Source organism: Heteronotia binoei, chromosome 21, assembly GCF_032191835.1.
Source record: "Heteronotia binoei isolate CCM8104 ecotype False Entrance Well chromosome 21, APGP_CSIRO_Hbin_v1, whole genome shotgun sequence".
Lineage (NCBI taxonomy): Eukaryota > Metazoa > Chordata > Lepidosauria > Squamata > Gekkonidae > Heteronotia > Heteronotia binoei.
Window position 1 is genome coordinate 87070112 of NC_083243.1, and position 23097 is coordinate 87093208.

General features: G+C 45.5%; 1 protein-coding gene across 2 annotated transcripts in view; it reads left to right on the forward strand.

Annotated features, from left to right (window-relative positions):
• Positions 1–18874, forward strand: part of LOC132590022 (deubiquitinase DESI2-like) — a 67502-nt gene extending 48628 nt beyond the window's left edge. For both annotated transcript variants that reach the window (XM_060262845.1, XM_060262844.1), the window contains 3 exons: positions 5665–5758; positions 8030–8171; positions 18177–18874. In XM_060262845.1, coding sequence (XP_060118828.1) covers positions 5665–5758; positions 8030–8171; positions 18177–18413 — 473 coding nt within the window. In that variant the 3' untranslated portion in view covers positions 18414–18874. The remainder of the gene's footprint in view (positions 1–5664; positions 5759–8029; positions 8172–18176) is intronic.
• The last annotated feature ends 4223 nt before the right edge of the window (positions 18875–23097 follow it).

Below are 23097 nucleotides of genomic sequence, written 5' to 3' on the forward strand. Positions count from 1 at the left end.
GCCGCCACCAAGGAATAGGGCCGAGAGCAACCACGTAGCAACGAGCAACAGAGAGACCGGCCAACAGCAAGTGTGCCAGATATGGAGATCTCCACGAGAGACGGGACTGCCCCTATCGCAACATGGACTGCCGGAACTGTGGAAAGGTGGGCCACATAGCGCGGGCTTGCTGGGCCAAGGCCAATCGCAGACGCCAGACTGCTCACCATGACTCACACAACAGCATTGACCAGCCTGCAGGTAATGAACTTGCCCCTTACCGCCCCCGACAAAGTCAGACTGTTGGTCCTAATCGAGGGCGCTCCATGCCAAATGGAGTTGGACTCAGGCTCCTCCATATCTATAATTTCAGAGGAGACCCTAAGGAAACTGTGCCCCCGGCGCCGGCTCAAATTGAGGCCGGCTGATTTTATACTATGGGACTTCCAAAAAATCCCCGTGCACATGTTGGGCTGGGCCAAGGTATGGGTAGAGCGTAAGAACTTCAGGGGGCCCCTGGACATTCTCGTGGTAAAGCGCCAGCTCACCACATTACTGGGGCTGGCCTGGTTTTGACCACTAGGTATTCAGATAGTGGGGGTGCAGCAGATGCAAACGAATAACTTTGAGAATGTGTGCCGGGAATTCCCCAAAGTGTTTGATGGGTCCCTGGGGAGTTACAAGGGGCCGCCCATCACCCTACCTCTTGATCCCCTCGTTAGATCGATAAGACTGAAGGCCAGACGAGTTCTCTTCGTGCTAAAACCTAAAATAGAAGCGGAGCTGGACCGACTCATGGCCCAGGGAGTGCTGGAACCAGTATCCTATGCTGCCTGGGAAACACCCATAGTCAAGCCAGTGAAGCCGAACGGGGATGTGCGAATATGCGCTGACTATAAATGCGCTATCAATAAAGCGCTCCAGGACAATCCATACCCTGTTCCGGTGGTCAGCCATGTCCTGGCGGCCCTAGCAGGCTCCAAGGTTTTTGGGAAACTGGACCTGGCCCAGGCATACCAGCAACTCCCGGTAGACGGCAAGACAGCAGAGGCTCAAACTATTGTGACCCACAGGGGAGCTTTTTGGGTGTGGCGGTTGCAATTTGGGGTTAGTGTAGCTCCAGGGATCTTTCAGAGCATAATGGACTCTCTTCTCAAAGGGATCCCCGGAGTGCAACCATTCTTTGACGACATTCTGATCGCTGCCCCGGACGCGGAGGAGTTCAGCAGCCGCCTGAGAGAGGTGCTCCACCGTTTCCAGATGGCGGGTCTGAAAGTAAAAAAGGAAAAGTATTCACTAGGGGTGCCGAGGGTGGAGTTCTTAGGCTTTGCAGTAGACACTGCGGGAATCCACCCGACAGAGGACAAGACCAGGACCATAGTCCATGCCCCAACCCCCACGTGCAAGGCGGAGTTACAAAGTTTCTTGGGATTATTAAATTTTTATCATTCATTTTTGCCCCACAAAGCGGCCACAGTGGAACCCCTCCACAGGCTGCTCGATAAACATGCCCCGTGGATCTGGGGAAAGCAGCAGGCCGCCGCTTTTCAGGCAGTCAAAGACCTTGTTTCCAATGCGGTGCTTCACCATTTTGATGAAGCCCTACCACTGATTTTGACTTGTGATGCTTCCCCATATGGGGTGGGTGCAGTCCTGGGGCACCAACTCCCCAACGGGAGGGAGGTTTCAGTGGCCTATTATTCGAGAACCCTGACCCCCGCAACTACGCTCAGATTGACAAGGAGGCCTTGGCAATTGTGGCGGGCGTGCATAAATTCAACGACTACCTGTATGGTAGGCGTTTCACGATTGCCACGGACCATAAGCCGCTCCTGGGCCTCCTCACCCCAGACCGCCAGACCCCACAAATTTTATCACAGTGCGTCCTTAGGTGGAACCAGTTTCTAAACTCATACACTAACACCCTGGTTCACTGCCCGGGTAAAGCTATGGGGCACGCTGACGCCCTCAGCCACCTGCCGCTACTCTTGACAGACCCAGATCCCAGCCCTTCCCACCATGTGATGCTTATGGAGACTCTGCCCAAGCGGCCCCTCCACGCCGCTGAGGTGGCTCGGGCCACGGGGAGGGACCGTATACTAGCACGTGTTTTGGACTGGATGGGAAGGGGGTGGCCCATGGATAAACTGGACACAGAATTCAGGGTGTTCACATCGCACAGTGACGAGCTGTCCACACACAAGGGGTACATACTCTGGGATAGCAGGGTAGTGGTTCCCCCCCACTGCGGAAGCAAGTGTTAGAAGCTTTACATGAAACACATCCAGGGATAGTGCGGATGAAGGTCCTGGCACGCAGTTACGTATGGTGGCCAGGTATGGACGACGAGATAGAGGGGTGGGTAAGAAGGTGCCAACCCTGCCAAGAGTCCCGGCCCGATCTGCCTAGCGCCCTCGTATAACGCTGGGAGTCCAACCGGAGGCCGTGGTCCCGGCTTCACTTAGATTTTGCAGGGCCATACCAGGACCAAATATTCTTCATCTTGGTCGATGCATACACCAAGTGGTTAGAGGTGATCCCCGTAGCCTCCACCTCTACAGCAGCAGCGGTCCGAGCCCTGCGAAGGGTCTTTTGCACACATGGAATCCCCGATACCCTGGTCACGGACAATGGGACCGCTTTCACCTCCCGGGAATTCCAGGAGTTCTTGAATAGATATCTCATTCAGCACATTCGGTCCGCCCCCTTCCATCCGGCCACCAATGGCCAAGCAGAGCGCATGGTGCGCGCCACCAAAGAGGCCCTGGGTCGCATCGTACAGGGTGACTGGGACCACCGCCTGGCAGCCTTCCTATTTGACAACAGGATCACCCCCAACCCCATCACCGGGTCAAGCCCTGCCGAATTACTAATGGGGAGGAAATTAATCACGAGGTTAGACAGGCTACATCCAGACAGGGCCACCGACGTCCGCAGTTCCTTCGAAGTCAGGGAAGCAGCGCTGGGATTCTTTCCGGTTTACGCAAAGAATTTCGCAAGCGGCCCGGAGTGGGTTGCCGGCCGGGTGCTTCAGGTGACGGGATTCCGCTCATACGAGATCTTGTCCAAGGGGGGTCAGATCCTAAGGAGGCATATTAACCAGCTGCGCCGCCGCACCTTGCTGGAAGAACCAACAGCGATTGGGGAAGCGGCAAGCGGGGGAGAGATAGCCGCAACACCCCTGGAAGTGGCTCTGAGGGCGCCAATCTTGTCGACCACGTGAGCAGAAGAGCAACACAGCGGAGGGCGCGACCCACCAAGAACAGAGCTTCCAAAACAGCAACAAGAGTCGGACTGCCCCCTGCCGGTGTCAAGTCCCCGAGAGGAAACCCCATCCTCGGCGGCCTGTCCAATGCCCCAAATAACCCCAAGGAGGTCAAGCAGGGAGCACAGGGCGCCAGCTTACTTGAAGGACTATGTGTCTTGAACTAGGGGGGGAGGAGTGTTGTGTCTTGCAATGTGGTCCAGAAGTTACTGCGCAGTGACGCTACAGAGGTGACCAGAGGAAGTCCACTGGTCGCTCGATGTAGCGCACGAAACTTCCCTGCCAATCAAGATCTGTGGCGGGAAGTTTAACTGGCCAGGATTGGACCTGGCCAGACTGAAGGTTGTTCCGGGGGTTTGTATATATAGCGGGACCCGGCCTGCATTTCGCTCTCTTGTGATGTACCCGCTAATAAAGTATGTTGCCTTCAACACGTCTCGTCTCCCAGTACATTACAAGTCCACAAAGCATTGGAGCATTAGCAAATAGCATAGCAGGGATAGCCTTAGCTGATACTAACTGCTCAGTTTCAGTGTGAAAGAGTTGGCCAGGAAAGGGCCAGTGAAACTCAAACATTCAGTCTCATCATTCAGCTGCACTGCACTGTGAGGGGCACAGTGAACATTGCAAATTCTTACTCCAGACATGTTATGGAAGGCCGTGAGATTCATGCTGCAAATGCCGTGGTCCAGATTTTCTCCCCTCTCCTCCCCAGCCTCACCTTTCTTGCTCTGTGGTCTCACCCCTTCTTTCTTTTTGAGCCACAAATAGATAGATGATGCTGTCCTCATGTCCTGAGCCAGATGTATTGTGAAAGAAAACATTTCTCCCCATAAAATTGTTTGGATGGAAGAAGAATTTTATGCTGGGAGAAAATACTTCAGCACGACCTCTCAGATAGCTGAATTAAATGTCACTGGGAAGATCCTTGAGAATGAACATAAGATAAGAACATAAGATCAGGATCAGGCCAGTAGTCCATCCAGTCCAACATTCTGTACCACACAGTGGCCAAAACCCAGGTGCCACCAGGAGGTCTAGGCAGTAAGACAAGAACTCTGTGGCCTCCCAAGCACCAAGAATACAGAGCATCACTGCCCCACAAAGAGTGTTACATCTATACGTTGTGGCTAATAGACACTCATGGACCTCTGCTCCATATGTTTATCCAGTCCCCTCTTGAAGCTGAAGAGACTGATCTCAACTGCCTCTTGATTGGGTAAACTGGACAGCGGCAGTTTGTAGTTTAAGAATGAAGGTCAGTCTGTATAAAAAGCAGTTCACATGCAAAGGGGTTTACATACTTAAATGTTCTTCTATGACACCACTACCAATGAGAGGTAATCTCATTTAAAATGGATGTTACAGAAAATATTAGATTAGTCTCCGATACCTTGTGTTTGATATACAGGGAGATATTTTAAAATATTGGGGATCAACCTGTCCAGGAAGCCTTGTATCCCATGGCCAGATGTTTGTGTGGATTGTTCACACTAATCTAGCAAAGAAATGAAGACCAGCTCCAACTGGCAATGGGGCCACAAGGGCTGCAGTTTTAAAAAGGAGCAGTGATAGCATAATTATCCTTTCCATCTGTAGCTTTTCCAGGATTCATTTGGCCATTTTCAGAGACAGGCTGCAGAAGCAATTCATCTGGAGTTGCAAGTTGCAAGTTCTTTGCAGAGGATGTCATAGTGACTGTTCAAATTATAGGCCTTCTGGTCTCTTTAGATTCAAACCTGACCTTGACTTCAAAAGACCTTATAAAATACAAATGAAATGCAAATCACAGATTTTCTGTACCTTGGATGTAAAGATCTGGCTTACTAAATGCCTTGTTGAAGAAACTAAGGACTCTAACCAAGCATTTCTGCTTTTCTGCTATTTGCTCTCATTGATATAATGCACTCACTGCCCTGCTGGTTGTCAAAGGCAAACAGGGCAGTCCCAAATTGACTGGAACAGGCAGAGATGACATCTGCTGAAAACAGGGTTGCCAGGTCTCCTCTGGCCACTGGCAGGGGATGGGGGTGGTGTTTGCCAGTTCCAGGTTGGAAAGCTCCTGGAGATTTGAGGATGGAGCCTGGGGAGTACAGGGACCTCACTGAGGTACAATACCACAGAGTTTACCCTCCAAAGCATCCATTTTATCTGGGGGATCTGATCTCTGTAGTCTGGAGATGAGCTGTAATTCAAGAGGATCTCCAGGTCCCACCTGGAGGCTGGCATCCCTAGCTGAAGATCTTTGGCTGTGAGGCTGTCTTTTGCCTAATAAGGCCAAAGTTGAAGCCCAACTGAAACCAGCTCTGATGAGACAGCTGGCTTAAATGCTAATGATTAGCCAAGCAGACAGCTGTTGTGGCCTTTTCCCAGGGGTTGTCTTTGTGTTTTCTCTTACTGTCTCTTTCTTTCCTTGGCAGAATTTGCTTATGGAGGGCATCCCTACCCTTTCAGTGGGATTTTTGAGATCACACCAGGCAGTGCTGTAGAGCTTGGCGAGACCTTTAAGTTCAAGTAAGGGCCTTACTTTCTCCTCCCCGTTCATCATTACCTCCCAGGCATCCTGCAGCCCATGTGTTCTCAACAGGACAATCCATTTTAAGTAATCTTGTCCATCCTTTCTCCTTTCCCAAGTACTTTCCTATGACTTTTTGGCTGTTTATGTGTAGCATTTATTTTATTTATTTATTTTATTTACATTAGACTTTTATCCCGCCCTCTCCACAAGTGGACTCAGGGCGGCTTACAACAGTTGTTTACACGATTTAAAACAATAAGTCAATAAAATCTATAAAACATTAATACAATTAAAATTTAAAAACTATTCCATGGTGCTGTACCATTACTATGTTGGCGGTTTTGCTTTTCAGACGGTTGGTCACCGGGAACTCTAGCTGATGTCAGGTGGCAGCTCTCTCTCAGTTTAAAACAATTTGGTCTTACAGGCCCTGCAGAATGTAGGAAGGTCCCGCAGGGCCCTTATGGCCTCCGGGAGAGCATTCCATAACTCTGGTGCTGCCACCGAGAAGGCCCTGGCTCGTGTCAAACGCAACCTGGCCTCCTTTGGTCCAGGTGTGAACAGCAGATTTTTTGTCCCTGAACGCAGTGCTCTCTGGGGGATATATGGGGAAAGGCGGTCCCGCAGATAAACAGGTCCCTGACCATAAAGGGCTTTAAAGGTCAATACCAACACCTTAAAATGGATTCGGAACACAATAGGTAGCCAGTGCAGCTCTTTCAGCACTGGCTGAATGTGCTCCCATCAAGGGAGCCTCATTAACAGCTGTGCCGCAGCGTTCTGCACTAAGCATGTGGTAGTATGAACATACATTTGAGAGGTGATGGCTAGGTTTGCCAGGCAACCAGGAGACAGGTGGGGAGCAAGGACATGAGGGGAATGCCCTCACTGATGTCATGATGTCACATCTGGGAAAAACAGATGGTATCCTACCTTCCCCAGTGCTGAGGCCTAAGGAGCTCCAATGTAGAAGGTACAACAGCAGCAAGGGAGGGAGGTGACCTTGTGTCAGGGGGTGCTCACAAAGGCCTTGTGAGTGATCATCCTCATTCATGAAAAGGCTTTCCATGGATAGCAGCAGCAGCCACTGGAGGATCAGGAGGACTGATAAGCATCGAAGCCTGTGGTTCCATCTCCACTTCAGGATTTCTTTCATTCTTTTTATTTGCTCTTCTGTTTCTCCTTTCCTTCCCTGGTTTCTTTTATTTCTCTTCTGAAATGTTTTCGCAAAGTGAGGGAGGAGGCACAGTGTTTGACAGCCATTTGGGGATTGGTACTGCCTCTTGTGACAAACCATTTTGAGGTGGTGCTCACCTCCCCCCTCTCAAAATTCCTAAAGTTCCCACAGGCTCAAAAAGGCTGGAAACCTCTGAGCTATGTGTATCACCATGCATTACTGGGTTTGGATTGGACTAACATGATGGCCTTTGAGGACTGGTTTCTGGGCTATGAATGGATATAGGAAATTTTTTGGAGGGATGGGAATGTTAATGTAACATATTAAACAATGGATTGTACTTTGGACAATAGAGACTAGTGTGGTCCATGGTCCCTAATACTCCCTATACCTTTATCAAAGCATCTTTCTGGAACATTCTGTTAACAGTACAGGCCCAATTACCCAGCACCTTAAAGTCTAATAAATTTGTTTTGAAATGAGCTTCATAAGTGAGTGACTTAACCAAATAGATAATCAATATCTGAGGTAGCTTATGCCACAATAACTATGTTAGTTGTTAAGCTGCCACAGGATATTTTGACTATAATAGTGTAATCTAGCTCCTTGTTGATTACAGTGGAAAGGCCAAGAATAGGGATGGGTAATGACTTGTATATAAATCCTAGAGGTGCTCCTTTTAGTTCTGGTCCAGCCATGTGAAAAGAAGCTTGTACTGTTTCTGACTGTGCTCAGGTTTGTTTCTGCCAGGGTGGACCTGGCAGCCCAAGTCTAAGCTACAAATTTTCATGAGTTTTATTCCACTTTGCTGTAGCTTAATCCTGAGAATTGTAGTTTGACAAGATTATAAAAGATTCCTACCCTATGACATATAATTCCCCAGCTCCCTTGGGAAGCATGGAATGTCATAAAAGAGATTATAGTTGTAGCATGTACCTGTTCTGGCTTTCTACCATCACTGTCTCACAGCCAAATCATTCAGCTAAATGAAGAATATGTATGTCTCTCTTTAGCTGGTAATAACTCAGCCTCGTTCATGATTTCCCACAGCATATGCCTACTCTTGATTTCTTTCTTCTTTTTTAACCAGAGAATCTATTGCCCTGGGCACAACAGACTTCACAGAGGAAGATGTGGATAAAATTATGGAGGAGCTGGGCAAGGAATACAAGGGCAATGCCTACCACCTTATGCACAAGAACTGTAATCACTTCTCAGCTGCCTTGGCAGAGGTTGGGCTTGCTTTCTTTGTGTAATGCTTTGGGACCTTCACAATGGCTAGGAAACACCACAGGCTGCAATATATCCAACCATGAGCATCATGGATCAGCTACAGATTGTGGAGTGGGGTGTAGTAGGAAGTATCCCAACCCATACCACTGAGTGCTGCTGAAGCAGGAGGGGAAGGCAGTACCCCTACCAGTTGTCCTCAGGAGGTATGGAAGGGTTGCAGTGGCCATGGCTACAGCTGTGTATCTGTTGAGTGGCTAGCATAAACCAGCACCACCATCAGTGTCATCAGGCTGCACATATGCCAACTTCCACTCCCCACTCAGTTGCTACCCACCTGCCCAGTGCTGTAGCTGTGGCCACAACAGCTCTGCCATCCCCTCCTTATATCCACAATGACTATGTTAGTTTAAGTAACATAATATCCATTGGTAAGGGCACTCCTTGCTCTCCCCTTGAAGCACAGTGGTGCAGACTTGGATATTCCTTGCGTCCCACTCCAGAAGGTGCCACTGCCATTAATATTTGCCTGACAGGCACCTTCTTTTAGCAACATGGTACTGAGATGTTAGTTGGCCTAGAATATGAAATTAAGTGCAGGTATCTGTCTTCTGTAAAGGCTTCCCGTCATGGATCTCTAACAGAATTGTGAAGACAGAATGGAAAGGATTGTGGTGCATACAAGGACACACAGTTTATGGTGATGTCATGGCAATGCTCTGAGAGGCAGCGTGCGTTAATGATCAGTGCTCTGCATTTGGAGAACCTGCACTCTCTTTCCACCTCCAGCACTTAGAAGCCCTAAACCTTAGTCATGTTATTGCTTCTTCTCCTCCTACTCATTGTCTGTTTCACTCATCTCTGTTTCAGGTTCTTACTGGGCATGAGCCTGCCTTTCACTGGTTATCTAATCAGTGAATACAGAGGCACCACTGTACTTGTAATAAATACAGCATTATTACTTTTGGGTTTTCCCTTCCTAATTCTGGCATGAGAGTACATTCTCAGATCCTTTCACAAACCTGCCTCTGGGCCATTTTTACATTCTGCTCATTAGCATTTGCCTTTCTACCAACAGCAACCTTGGTCTGGTCTCTTCTCCCAGCTGCAATTCTTTTGCAGTTCTGCCTCCGAGCTTCTTGCCCTTTTCCTTCCGTCTCCTTTGCTTTCTTCTCAGTTGTCACCTTGAACTAACTGTCTTTCACTTTATGTCCTCCAAGCCTTTCAGCATACCATAAGCACGTATTACATTCTGCCCCTGGGAGTTCCTAGTTCCTACAGATTTTTTAAAAATCATAACCAACATACAGATTTATTTTAATGAAGTTGGAGTTTTTAACAACATTCCATTGCTGACTGCCTCTCATTCCACAGATCAATATTTGTAAATGTGTAACAGCATTGCAGCATTTCACTGACTGGCTAGAAAAAAGTTCCAGCAGGATTATTAGTTTTGCAGATGGCCTTTCGTATATAACCTGTAAGATGAAATATTACAAATAGAGAAATAGACAATAAGGTCTGTCCATCAAAGCAATAAAGGTATCACTCAAAAAGCAAACAACATTTTCTAGCAAATCCCCTCTGGCTGGCATCCATGCATAAGCTGCTATATGACAAGTTTCTGTCATAGCTTTGGTGAGTGGGCCAAAGCTGATTTGTGCTGTGCATTCACTGCCAGAGGCTTAACTCAGCTTGAGTTTGGCATGTACTAAACCCTTAGCTCTATTCACATGTTGCAGTGAGTGCACATACAGCCTCCAACCTGCTTGTAAGGAAGAGCCAATGAGTATTCACTTTACAGAAGAAACTAAATACTTGAATAAATGTGAAGCTTAAATCTCACATGCAGCTATGCATGTGTTCAAGTCAACATGAGAATCACTCTACATGTGTATAAGGAAAAATCAAGCATAGACTGTACATGGATTGTACATGTATCTGTGAACAGGGGCTGCTAGGTCTTTTGAGTGTCTGTTTAGAATCCAGAGAGACTTTGACCCAGAACAGTTTATGCACAGCCAGGAACAGCTAGATAGCTGTGCAGGCTAAACTCACCCCCCCCCCCCGCAAGACAGTTCTTAAAATGACTCTGTGGGCATTTTCGCACTCACCTTCAAGTGGCGAGACCACCCTCCTCACGCCGGAGGATCTGCAGGGATTTCGCATAAGAAGCGCCGGAGCAGCCAAAAGAGCCGGAAAGTTCCGTCGCGAAACCCGCTCAAACGTAAACCGCCAAGAAGCAGGAAAACGTTTGAGCGGCTTTTGCGACGGAAGTCGCCGGCTCTTTTGGCTGCTCCGGCGCTTCTTATGCGGAATCCCTGCAGATCCTCCGGCGTGAGGAGGGTGGTCACGCCACTTGAAGGTGAGTGCGAAAACGCCCTGTGAGTCAAACCTCCATCTCTGTCTTGCAAATGCTGAGCTCCTGAGACTTATGTCCTTTGGTCTCAGAGCAAAACACCATCTGCACTCTCTTTCCACCTCCACCACTTACAAGCCTGAAATCAACTGCCAGAGGAAGTGAGGGCCTTGTGGAACCTTGTCTAGTTCTGCAAGGCCTGTAAGACCGCTCTCTTCAACTGACGCAGAGCCTGTATTGTAGGGAAACTGAAGAAATACCGTTGCCACTGAAAACATAGTATCAAAAGATTAGCACAAAATTATTTCTGATTGTTTTAATTATTGAATGTGTAATTTTTTATAATATGTATCGATTTTAAGTTGTTGTGATTTTTATACTGTAAGCTGCCCTGAGCCTGCTTCAGCGGAGAGGGCAGGATATAAATAAAATAAAACAAAGAAACAAACAAATAAATCTGCCCAAGATCTTTAGGCACTGTAAGATCAGTTGATGTAGGAAAATCTTTTCGCCTGTTCCCTTTTGCAGTCATACAATTTCACAACCTTGATTCCTCATCCATCCATCCATCCTTTATGGCTGCTCCCAGCAGTCTCATTTGCAATGCATTCTCAAATGAAGCCTTGATAATTAGGGAAATGATTTTAAACACCCCTCCCCCCAACCCTATTTTATTTGAAAGGCATCCTGACGGAAACTATGGAACAAGCCTTCTCTGACTTAAGAGAAGAGCTTAAAGAGCTGGTCTGTTTCTGGTTTACAAAAAAACAATTTGTCCCTTTACTTTCTACTGGATATCTTTCAGATTTGTAGGGGCTCTTTAAATTAGAAAAAGTCATAGAAAAAATCATACGCTGCTGTTATCTACTATTATCCTGAGTTATTTATAAGTTCTGTGGCTGCTGTGAAGCAGGTGTGTATTTCCTACTCCAACACACTATAAAAGACAGAAAACAGGAAAATGCCTAAATGGTCATTTTGATGCTCAGCAGTGTCTAGTGCTGCAGGTGAAAGAAACATAGCACTCTGACAATCCTCGCAAACCACACATTACCCTGTAGCCATATGTAATGATTCCTCAGGGGCCCCTTCTCTACTGCAGAACTCCCTCAAGAAGGGGCAATGTACATTGTGGAAGGGAAGAGTGTGATTCTACCTTCCGCTGACATCTAGCTACTCCTTACTCCCCAGTGGGTTCTGCTTCTATTATTTCAAAGTAAACACAGCTGATGGGGAAGAATAAAAGTTCATAGATAGACGTTTCAGAAGGACAGTGACTGCCAGGAGAACGCATAAGCATGGCCTTTCCCTTGTCTAATACATACTGCCCTTTCCTGAGAGCACTTTACAATGAAGATAATCAGGGGTTGCTTTGTAGAAAAATAGGTGGTGGAGCTCATCCAGGGATTGTTATGCAGCTGCACCTTCTATTCATTATGGGACAAGGTGGGGAGGAGGAGGGGGAACCCTCAGAAAGGTTCAGGAATTGAGCTGCACTTCTGTGAGCTCCTGCTGAATCCGAGGCCTGGAGACAATGTCGGAGGCTTTGTTACACCTATGGCTACTGTGTAAAGTGTATTTTAATAAGCCAGGCTGCTCAGGCGAAAGTGATGGGTCTTCTGAAGTCCCTGATAGTCAAACTGAGATGTGTAGGCAGGAGATTCCACCCCTTAAAGGGCTCTGTAGGATTTTGAGACAAAGACTTAAACATCTCAAGGCATTTTCTAAATTGCCACGTCTTCTCTCCCCCCTCCCAAGAACTCAGTAGATGCATTTTATTACACTTCAGTACAGAATTGAAGCACAATTATTATTTCAAAGGTTCCTTACTCCTACGTACCGTATGTCTTTTTAGGATTTGATTGACGAAGTCACTTGCAAAAGTATTAGCTTCTTTGTGACAAGATCCTTTTCTCTGTCTAGGACACTATCACAGTGATAGTAATGATAATATTTTGCATGGAATAACTCATCCAAAATAATTATCACACCCTGCTACTCATTTGATATGGTACAGACTAAAATCACTGCTGAACATGGAAGTATTAAGTGTGGGAATGAAATTCTGCACAGATTTGGAAAACTGGTGCTATTCAGGTCCTTGAATCTGGAATGGTCCCAGATTTTTGGCAAATCAGCTTGTATACAAATGGCATAGAAAATATTTGCTTACATTATACATGGACCTTGAGTAGATGCTTCCCAATATGCATGCCTGTAGGGCAGGGGTGGCCAAGGGTAGCTCTCCAGATGTTTTTTTGCCTACAACTCCCATCAGTCCCAGCCAGCATGGTCAATGGCTGAGGCTGATGGGAGTTGTAGGCAAACAAATATCTGGAGAGCTACCCTTGGCCACCCCTGCTGTAGGGGCATTTTGTACCAAATCAACAAATGGGAGTTGCATCCCAGCCATAGATTTTGTTCACATTTTGTGAAGTTATATATGTATGAAAATTTATTCAAGACCACATTTCCCATAAAACGTGATCATTCTTGTTGCATTAGAATGATAAGAGAATGTTGATCATGCTACACTCCATTCTTGTAGTACTTTATTCACGGTCATCCGACCAGCTTAATACAAACAAAAACAAAATCATAAAAACAAACCCATCACCTCTTACACAAAATTCCTGACGCCAACTATTGCACATATTGTTAAAACTCATAACCAAGATTTACACTCTCAATTTCCCTCCTTTCCAACTGAGCAACACTCCATTCTAAAGTTTAGTACAAGGCCATACGGTGGTCCAATCTCATGGATGATGATCCATTCCTCCTGGGTGAGTATCCTGATGAATGTCTCATGCTGAATGCAAAGTTAATATCCCAGATAATAATCATATATCCACAGAATTTGTCCTTCTTCTAGTTATTTTAAGAATATATAACTTTAATAATAACTTTAATATAACTTTAATTTTAATATATATAACTTTGTAAGCCAGTTGAAAAATCTGAGTATATCAAGGAACGATACAGACATGATCTAGACAAGGAAGATGGGATGCCGTAGAAACCATGATATCAGCAGACAGGACCCATTGGAGAAAAGATGGAAAATCTTTAGGCAACTGAAGTAGTAATGGAATTGAAAGTAATAATGGAGTTAGGAGACAGTGGTGCAGTCCTTCTGGAGATGTCGCAGTAAAAGTCAACTCAATAGAAGGCCATCAAAATAGACATTTCTGGGTTAGATTAATTCTCAAGGATGGAATTTTATGCTTATTTACTTTCTTGTAAATCCCATTTAAGTCAGTAGGTTTCCAAGTAAACATGCACAGCAGTGGTCTGCGAGAGTTATTTGGCTGGAAGGAATCTTTGGTTCCTATAGTTCTAACTCCCTTTCTAAATTACTCTAATAGATTTGATAATTCAGCACCATAAACAGTTCATCATGAAACAGTGGGCTGAACCATTTTTTTTGTTTCTTCAGTCTCTTTTAGAAAAGCTTCTATAGGAAACTTTGCCTTTTTCTTGTAGTCAAGATATATCATTGCTCAGTTATTCTTAGTGATGAAGTTTCTCCTGACATTTTAGCAATTTCCAGAAATCACCTCCCCCCCAATTATTAGTAAGAAAGCTTAAGGGTTTTTGTCTAGTGCAGTTATCTGCTTTATTGCCTCCCCACTGGGACTGCTAAATATAGAATTATGAAGTTGCTTCATGTACCCAGGAGATTTTAATTTTTTGAACTGCAGCCACTGCATTACATGAAAGCTATTCCCATGGAGACTGGCTAAGGCAATAGGTTGCCAATTCTGGCTTGGGAAATTAATGGAGATTTGGGGACAATGCTTGGGGGAGTCTGGGGAGATGAGGGAGCTCAGTGGAGATGTGATGCCAATGCACACCCCAGAGACCTGCCTATAAAAAGGAGATTGGACTGTTTACAGATTCTAGAGCAACTGGGGCATGCCTAACATAGAAATGGAGTAGATCCAACCCCAACCACAACCCTAGCCAAGCCCACCAGATGATTATCTAAATGTAACCCTTGGTCCAAAACATCTTGATGCCCCTGAGATAGAGGGCTCTGATTTTCAGGAAATTCCCTACCAATATAGCCTGTATTACCTCAAAAGGATGCGGAAATGTAGCATTAGTTGAAATTCAGGCAAGAAAGTTTACCAGATGAACCCCCAGATTCCCCGTATCTTCCAGCCTACACTTGGAAGATTAAAAAACACAATCCAAACTTTAGAATTTTTTGGTGATAATACCGTGGTTTAAATTCTGGACAGTTACTAGTTCTGATCAGCTACCAGTTCATCTCTCAGCTGGAATAAGCAATCATAATTGCAAACCTCCTCTAGAAGTTTGATGATTCAGCACCATAAACACTTCTTTGATTCCAGACTGAAGGATCAGCTAGTTTTTGAAGGGTCAGTTTACACTCTGGGCAAGTGCAGATGCATGAGTGTTTGCGGTAGAAAATTCTGTAAAGAATGAAGCAGGCAAATCACCTTAAACTTGCATCACTTTAAACATGCAATGCAGCAGGGAGTCATGGACAAGTGGGGGTATCCCATCTTGGCAGGTGCCTACATTTTTTTTTTTACCAGCATGCTTCTCTGCAATGCACCTTGTTTGTTTTTTACTACTGTGAATTTCTACATCATATAGCTTTGAGAGATACCATTTATGGAGGGAAAAATAGCTTCCTAAAATAGGAGGAAGGTGCTTGGATCCCACAAGGTATCCAGCCAAACCTGAAGATTTTCCCATAGATTTAAAAGCTCAATTATTCATGCAGATTTCAAACCCCATCAAATCAGAGTATCCTCTTGAAGTCTGCTTTATCCAAGATAATTGAAATTAATCTGCAGAAATCTCCAGACATTTTAGTTGTCCAGTTTCATTGTCATTGTCAGAACAGAAGAGACATTTTAAGCATAAAACTTTTCATTGCTCTTCGTTCTTGTCTCTAGGATGTTTACCAACTCCAAGGAGAGATGTCATTGACAGAGAGAACTAACTTTCCCAGGTTCAGTTCAGAGTGGGCTTGCCAAAAAATAGCTTATCTGGCCTTAATGCAGGTCAGTCCCTGTTTAAGTTTGGATCCTAATGGCAGGGCTCTGGAGCCTTGGAAAACTACAGTTCCCACGGATCCCTGTACTACTAGCACTGGTGAGCATATTTGCAAGAAGCATCCTGTGCCCCCAGATTCCTATAAATTATGGTTTCCTAGGGCTTTAAACTAAGAGCCCCGTGGAGCAGAGTGGTAAAGCTGCAGTACTGCAGTCAGAGACCTCTGCTCATGACCTGAGTTCAATCCCAGTGGAAGCTCCAGGTTGACTCAGCCTTCCATCCTTCCGAGGTCGGTGAATTAGTACCCAGTTTGCTGAGGGGAAAGTGTAGATGACTGGGGAAGGCAATGGCAAACCATCCTGTAAAAAGTCTGCCGTGAAAACATTGCGAAAGCAACGTCACCCAGAGTAAAAAATGACTGGTGCTTGCACAGAGGACTACCTTTACCTTTTTAGGGCTTTAAACCCAGTCTTGGTGGCACCTACAATGGTTGTGCTTTTCAATGACGGGCACAGAAGCAGCCCTTCTCATTGCCACCACTACTAACAGGTACATTTCAGCATGCAAGGGGAGACTAAAGTGATGGGAAGTTTTGCACTGATGTCAAAATCATTTAAAGCCAATTCCAAACTTCGGTGGGGCTTCAAGCTCAGCTTGTAATTAGCCTGGTGGTTTGAGAGCAGAGAGGTTTACATTCTGAACTTTGCAATTCTGAGTGTTGGTGGTCCAACTAGAACCTCCCATGGAGACAAATCCAGTTTAAAGACCAGTAGATGCCAGGTAAGCTTTCCCACATCACTGTTTTCTCCCTTCAGGACAATGCAAGGCTATAATGTAGCTAATCTTATATCTCATGCAGCCCAGTCATAATGCCCTCTTGCTTAAAGATACTGGCTTTATGGCAATATCTGTGACATAGAAAAATTTCATTTTGTGCCAGTACAGATTTCAGGGTGAAGCCCACTATTCACTGGCAGTCTCAGTCAACTACAACCCATCCTGCCCCAAAGGTCCACTTGCTATCTTTCCTGCAGCTGCTTCCTTCATCTCAAGGATTTTTGTGCATTTAAAAAGCAGAATTGTGTGGCAAACCTGGTTTCTATTTGAACCAAAGGAGGAAGCTATTGGAAAGATCACCGCTGTTGGAGCTCATAGACATTGTTTATTGGGATGCAATGGGATCAGACTGGCTTCCTTGAGGTCTCTGTAGTGAGAGCTTTGATTGGTTAGGTCAAAATTAATAACTGCTTATTTACATCTGTGGAAACACACTGTTTCAGTGAGAGGAAAACCAATGATTTCCAAGGTCCTGAGCCTGGAATGGTTACCTTACTACACTATACTCACTGTGCCCTAGTCCAGGGGAGAGATTAAAGGTGTTAAACAGGGGCTTGGGCACAGCAAGGAGCAGACATGAAAAACTGGTAGGGTTGCCAAGTGACTACTGAAGGCGGGGAAATTCTCCAAGAGGTGGGGGCTAAAACAGTACTCTGCAACACCATAACATGATTTCCAACTGCATAACTGGAAGTGAGGTCACTGCATTGTAGGAAGTTTCAGGATTTCCCAGAACACTATGGTTTTCACTGTAGAGTTTTGGGGAAATCCTAGAGTGTCCCACAATGCAGTGGTTTTGCAGTTAGAAATCACATTGCTGTGTCTTGGGATGCTTTCAATAGCTCTCTGCCCCCCCCCCCCAATCTTTTTCACTTTTCTTTAGAAGATTCAATCCTGCCACCATCTCCCCCCCCCCCCCCCCGTGCCCAGTCAGCTGGAACCAATTGATTGCCACAAAAATCTCTCCCTCCCCAAATTTCTTCAGTTGAGCCAACAGAATTTCTCTGGGAGTATCCTGCTTGGTGGCTGAGTGGTGGCTTTGATTCTTTGTATACCTTACTTGCTGCTCTGATGGAGAACACGAGGTCAGGGGTGTCACCACATTATCAAGCTGCAGGGGAAAGAAAGAGGGCATGCATAGAGCTTGGCCATGGAGGTTGCTGGCTTAATTAGAAAATACTGGATATTTACAGCTTTCTTCAGTATTTCCTCACTTTATAAACTGGACAGAAAGGGGAAATCCTGGACTGTCTGGTTCAAACATGGACACATGGCAACCCTATTGCCATCTTCTGAGTGGGGATGGAGTTCTCCTGGAATCACAGCTGACCTCCAGACAACAAAGACCCACATGGCAGCTTTGGGGAATGGACTTCATGGAATCAGATCCCTGCAGAGGGCCTTCCCCTCCCCAGATTCCACCCTCCCCCAGTACTACCCCAAGTCTCCTGGAATTTCTCAAGCCAGAGTTGGCAACCCTAGCTGCAGAACAAATCCAGGACAAGAACTGCATTAACTGAATTCTGTTCCATAAATGACACAAATGCATTTTATTTCCCTGGACCGTTCAACAAAGAAACTGGATGTTACCTGAAAAATCAAAATGCTATCAATTTGTTTTTATTTTTATTTTATGCTCTTGGTATCCATGTGCTTCATTGTCAACACTTTGTATCCCCCCACCAATAACAGAAGGAATAATGAGAAGGTTTTGATGGGTGGATAATCCTCTTCATATGTCCTCTCCATAACCATGATGTTTTTTTTAATCCCACAGATTCTGTGTGGGAAGGAAATCCCACGTTGGGTGAACCGCCTGGCCTACTTCAGCTCCTGCATTCCCTTCCTCCAAAGCTGCCTTCCCAAGGAATGGCTGACTCCAGCAGCACTGCAGAGCCACATTAGCCTTGGGCTTCACAAGGAAGAGCAGGGAGACACAACTGATGAGGAATCCCCGTCCACTTCTGCAGCTGCCTCAGGCCCTTCGCGAACCTGCAGACATACAAGGGTCTGAACTGTGCCCATTTAACATGCTCTCGGCTCTCTCCCCTTCCCTCCCAGTTTGTACTCATTTCTTTATCTTTCGCCTACGAACACTGGGGAGTATCATTTCAAGAGGGAGATGAATCTCTTGCCTCTTTTTCCAAGTACTGCTACTATTTAACAAAGTGACTTATCACTCTAGAACTACCTTTAACAGTGTAGAGTTTTAAACTTCTGGGAACAGAATGTACTCCTTGAACAACAGAAAACTGCTGAAATCTCTGGGATGCGACAAAGTGGACCTGGAGGGAAGCCATATTGAGATGTTCCTTGGGTGGAACTCTTTTAATCCTCTGCCTCCTCCTGTCCCCCACTCCAAAAACCTTCTCTCCAGTTTCTTCATGACAGTATCTCACCCATGGTACACCACCTCCAAGTACCAAAATAACAAACTAGAATTAGTGCTTCATTTTCTCATCCTGAAGACCAGAAGCAGCTCGTTAACCTTATCTTCTCTCTCCGTTTGTAATCACTAGTTTTTAAGTCACCTGAAAGATAGATGAAAGGTGCTGCTATTCTACCGTTCTACCACCAGAGGGGTTTTTTGTGTGAATTAAAATCACATGTACCAGACTGAAGGCCTTTCCACCCTTCAAATATAATTGCACAAATAATCTAGAAATGAATGCACAGTTCCAACTTTTATTTGTTCGGGGAATGCTATGGACAGTTAATGTCCCTAGCTTCTTCCTGGGCAGAGGTTCCTATGTCTCCACGGCCTACATGACATGGAAAAATGAAAGGGGTGCAATGTTTTTACCATCACTGGAGCTCCTCCATGGGAAACCTGCTGAATTTCTCTGTGTCATGTAAAAGAAACTGTGGCCACACCTCAGTCTAGAATGGAATTGGCAAACTTATCTGAGGCTGGCATTGGCCTGAAGTGGTGGAGGTTTCCTTGGTGCTACCATGGGCAATCTTTGTTTTGAAAACAGTTCTAGAACATGAGTGTGCTAAAACTATTGGTGAATGCTTAAATCATACAATGTTTAAAACAGAGAGGATGACTTGCTTGACAGATGAATCACCATGGACATTTTTATCATCCCATCTTCAACCTGATCAGTGCTGCTCTAGCAGTTCCTGTGCCCTGAGCCATCTTTAAGGACTGCTTGGTTGGGGCAGATCAACTGAAGCCAACAGTCTGGCAATAGCAGCCAACCAAATTACCATTACAGCTATAATGGTGATAGCCAGATCCTGCTTGTTCCCAGTATCTGATACTCAGAGGTGTACAGTCTCTGAACATTCCAGGCTCCACTTATGTACTCTAAGGACTATCCTCCATGAACTTGTCTAATTCTTTTTTAAAACCACCTAAGCTAATGGCAATCACCATATGTTCTAGGAATGAATTCTGTAGTTTTATATAGTGCAATGAAGCATTTCTTTCAGTTTGTCTGGCACCTACATCAAATCAGTTTCATTAGGTGACCCTGAACTTTTGTGTTTAGAAGATATCTTCTCTCTATCTGGTCCCACCAGTTTTAAAAATCTCAGTCAAGTTACTCCAGCCTTGGCAATTTTTCTTCAGAACTAAAACCACTAAACTTTTAAAGGAAAGCCTTAAATGCTGTCAACTCCTTAACCTTTTAAGCAAAATTTTTTCTACATTATCCAGCTCTGAGATAGATAGATGGGGCAATTTCTTTTTTTTAGCCTGCACTTAAAATGGGATTGCACCAACAAATGATGAGAAATTATGATCCCTGCAACTTGTAATTCCTTTCCAAATAATTCCTAACATGGAATTGATGCCTTTTTGTTTCCCTAGCATGCTAAACTGATATTTTCAATGAGCTCTGCACTACTTGCACTAAGGCCTCATGGTTATTTTCATTCCTAAAGGCTCATTTTCCAGGTTTTTAGTGGCAGGGAGTGTCATTTCTTGCTGCATCCCATGCTTCCCAGTCCTACTTAGGCCACTGAACCTTTGGTTTGCAAGCATGAAGGCTAGGCTATTCATTTCTCCTTTAAGGAAATCTTGGGATTTTAACAAGAGCCCACAGATTGGAGAATGGTAGATCAAATGCCATGAGTGAGAATGATTCCATCCCTGACACCTGTGATTAAAAAGTTCTCCAGGAGCAGGACTAGGAAGAACCTGGGAGAGTTACTGCCAGAGTACTGGGAAATCCAGATCAGTATGTAACACATAAGTCTGTGTGCTGCAAAATGAACCCTCAAAGATCCAGTGACAAGCTCTGCTCCTTTAATAGCTATGGGATGGACATAAATCCAAGAGGTGCAGCTTTTCTCAGCATGGAGGTGCAGTAGTAGGGGTTTAGATGTCATTAAGTAATCCAGCATATTTTTAGAGCTGATCCAGAAAGTCCAGATGTTCACCCAATAAAAGACTGATTTCCGTGTTCAGTTTTACTACTGTGAATAGTGACATCAAACCTACCTAACAAACTTCTTCATGCTCATTAGAAATAGCTTTGTGTCCATCATTGTACCATCCTTTCACAGCATGTCCATTACTAGTGAACTACACAATTGTCAATTTAGCTGGACATCCATGCTGAAAATATTGCTTTTCATCATTCTGGACCAAGGTAGGTATTTATGGACTATTGCTCACATACTGCTAAATTAGAATGTTTGTTCTCATTGTAATCAGGAGGACGGTGGCTCAGTGGTAGAGCATCTGCTTGGGAAGCAGAAGGTCCCAGGTTCAATCCCTGGCATCTCCAAAAAAGGGTCCAGGCAAATAGGTGTGAAAAACCTCAGCCTGAGACCCTGGAGAGCCACTGCCAGTCTGAGAAGACAATACTGACTTTGATGGACCAAAGGATTCAGTATAAGGCAGCTTCATATGTTCATATGTATGTCTCTCTCGGCTTGACTTCGCGAACGAAGATTTAAGAAGGGTGCAGTAGTCCACGTCTGCTGCAGGCTCGCTGGTGGCTGACAAGACCAATGCGGGACAAGCAGATCCGGCCACAGTGGCTGCAGGGAAAAGTCTGATTTGGGGTTGGTGCTGTAGCAGTGCGATTCTTCCTCAGTCTCCTTTTGTCCTCAAGACCAGCTATGCGTGCGTTCTCAAAGGAAGAGACAGCCTGGTGGATGGTGTGCCTCCATGCTTTGCGATCTGAGGCTAGGTCAGACCACTGGTGATGGTTGATGCGACAGGTGCCAAGGGATTTCTTCAAGGAGTCCTTGTACCTCTTCTTTGGTGCCCCTCTATTTCGATGGCTGGTGGAAAGTTTGCCATACAGAGCAATCTTGGGAAGGCGGTGGTTTTCCATCCTAGAAATACGCCCTGCCCAGCGCAGCTGCGTCTTCAACAGCAGTGCCTCGATGCTTGTAACCTCTGCCCTCTTGAGGACTTCAGTGTTGGTCACAAAGTCACTCCAGTGGATGTTGAGGATGGTGCGAAGGCAGCGCTGATGAAAGCGCTCAAGGAGTCGCAGGTGATGACGGTATAAAACCCACGATTCGGAGCCATAGATTCATATGTATGTAGAAGCACAAAAAGAGACTGATTAATCTGGAAGGTGGGATGGGACTAGGTTAAGAAAATGGTTCAACTTAAAAAAGATCTTAGAACTGGCAGACAGACGTTCCCCTTTTCAAAGAGAGCATGAAACTTCCTTTGTCTGATCTTGGCAGAGATGAAGAATTTTTATAGTGAAATGCTCACACCATGTGTCCAGTCATGGGTGAGGAAAAGAGTTCTGTGCTGTCCCATACATACATCATTGACTTTTTCCCTGCTGCCAACATTCTCACACAGGCTCTGAGAAACAAAAATACAGCCACACAAACATAAACAGAGCTTCAGCCACATCCGCCCACTCCATCCTCTCCCACCCTTGAATTGTTCCATGGTTCTGGATTCTGTTCCTCATCCTTACTATATTCCCATCATCTCTGCATTTTCCCATGAATGGCCCACTGCTGTCTTGTCCATTCACATGTGAAGTTATCATTTTGTTCTAAGCTAAAGAAGCCTGGGAATAGGGAGCCTGGCCTTAGTGAAAGTCTCCTGGTTGATTTACTGCCAAAGATGCTCTTCTCTGTAGCTTAGGGCCTCATCAGAAAACTGTGCTCATGCTTGTAGCCACTAAAATAGTGATATCCCACATCCAGCACCACGGGAGACTATATCCAAGTCCCTGCAGGGGCTGGAGTAACCTTGTCATAGAGTGAAGTCAGTATCAGATTGGATCCCTTACAGCTGAAGGCAACAGCAGTCTGTATGAGGGGGAAAAATAACCCAATTTTTTGGTCCAGTGTGGTATAGTGCTTAAAAGCGGAGGACTCTAACTTGGAGAGCCAGGTTCAATTCCCCTCTCCTCCACAAGCAGCCAGTTGGTGACTATGGCCTAGGGCTGGATCTACATATTTTTTGAGGGGGGGGGGCAAAACCAAAGAATGGCACCCCCACTCAAAAAATGAAGGGACCCGTGGGCAATCTGACACACACACTCCATTTAAACACCCCATCAGGTGTTTGTATGGGGAGGGGAAGCCTCAGCAGGGCTGGCCCTAGAGAGTTTTGAGCCCTAGCCAAAACTAACTTTGTGTGCCCCTCTGCAGCGCCATACCAGAGAAGGAGTTTAAAGTTTAAATTCCCTTCTCTAGAGTTGTGCAGCAGTGGCGAAAGGATAGGAACCTAGAATCATAGAATCCTAGAGTTGGAAGGGACC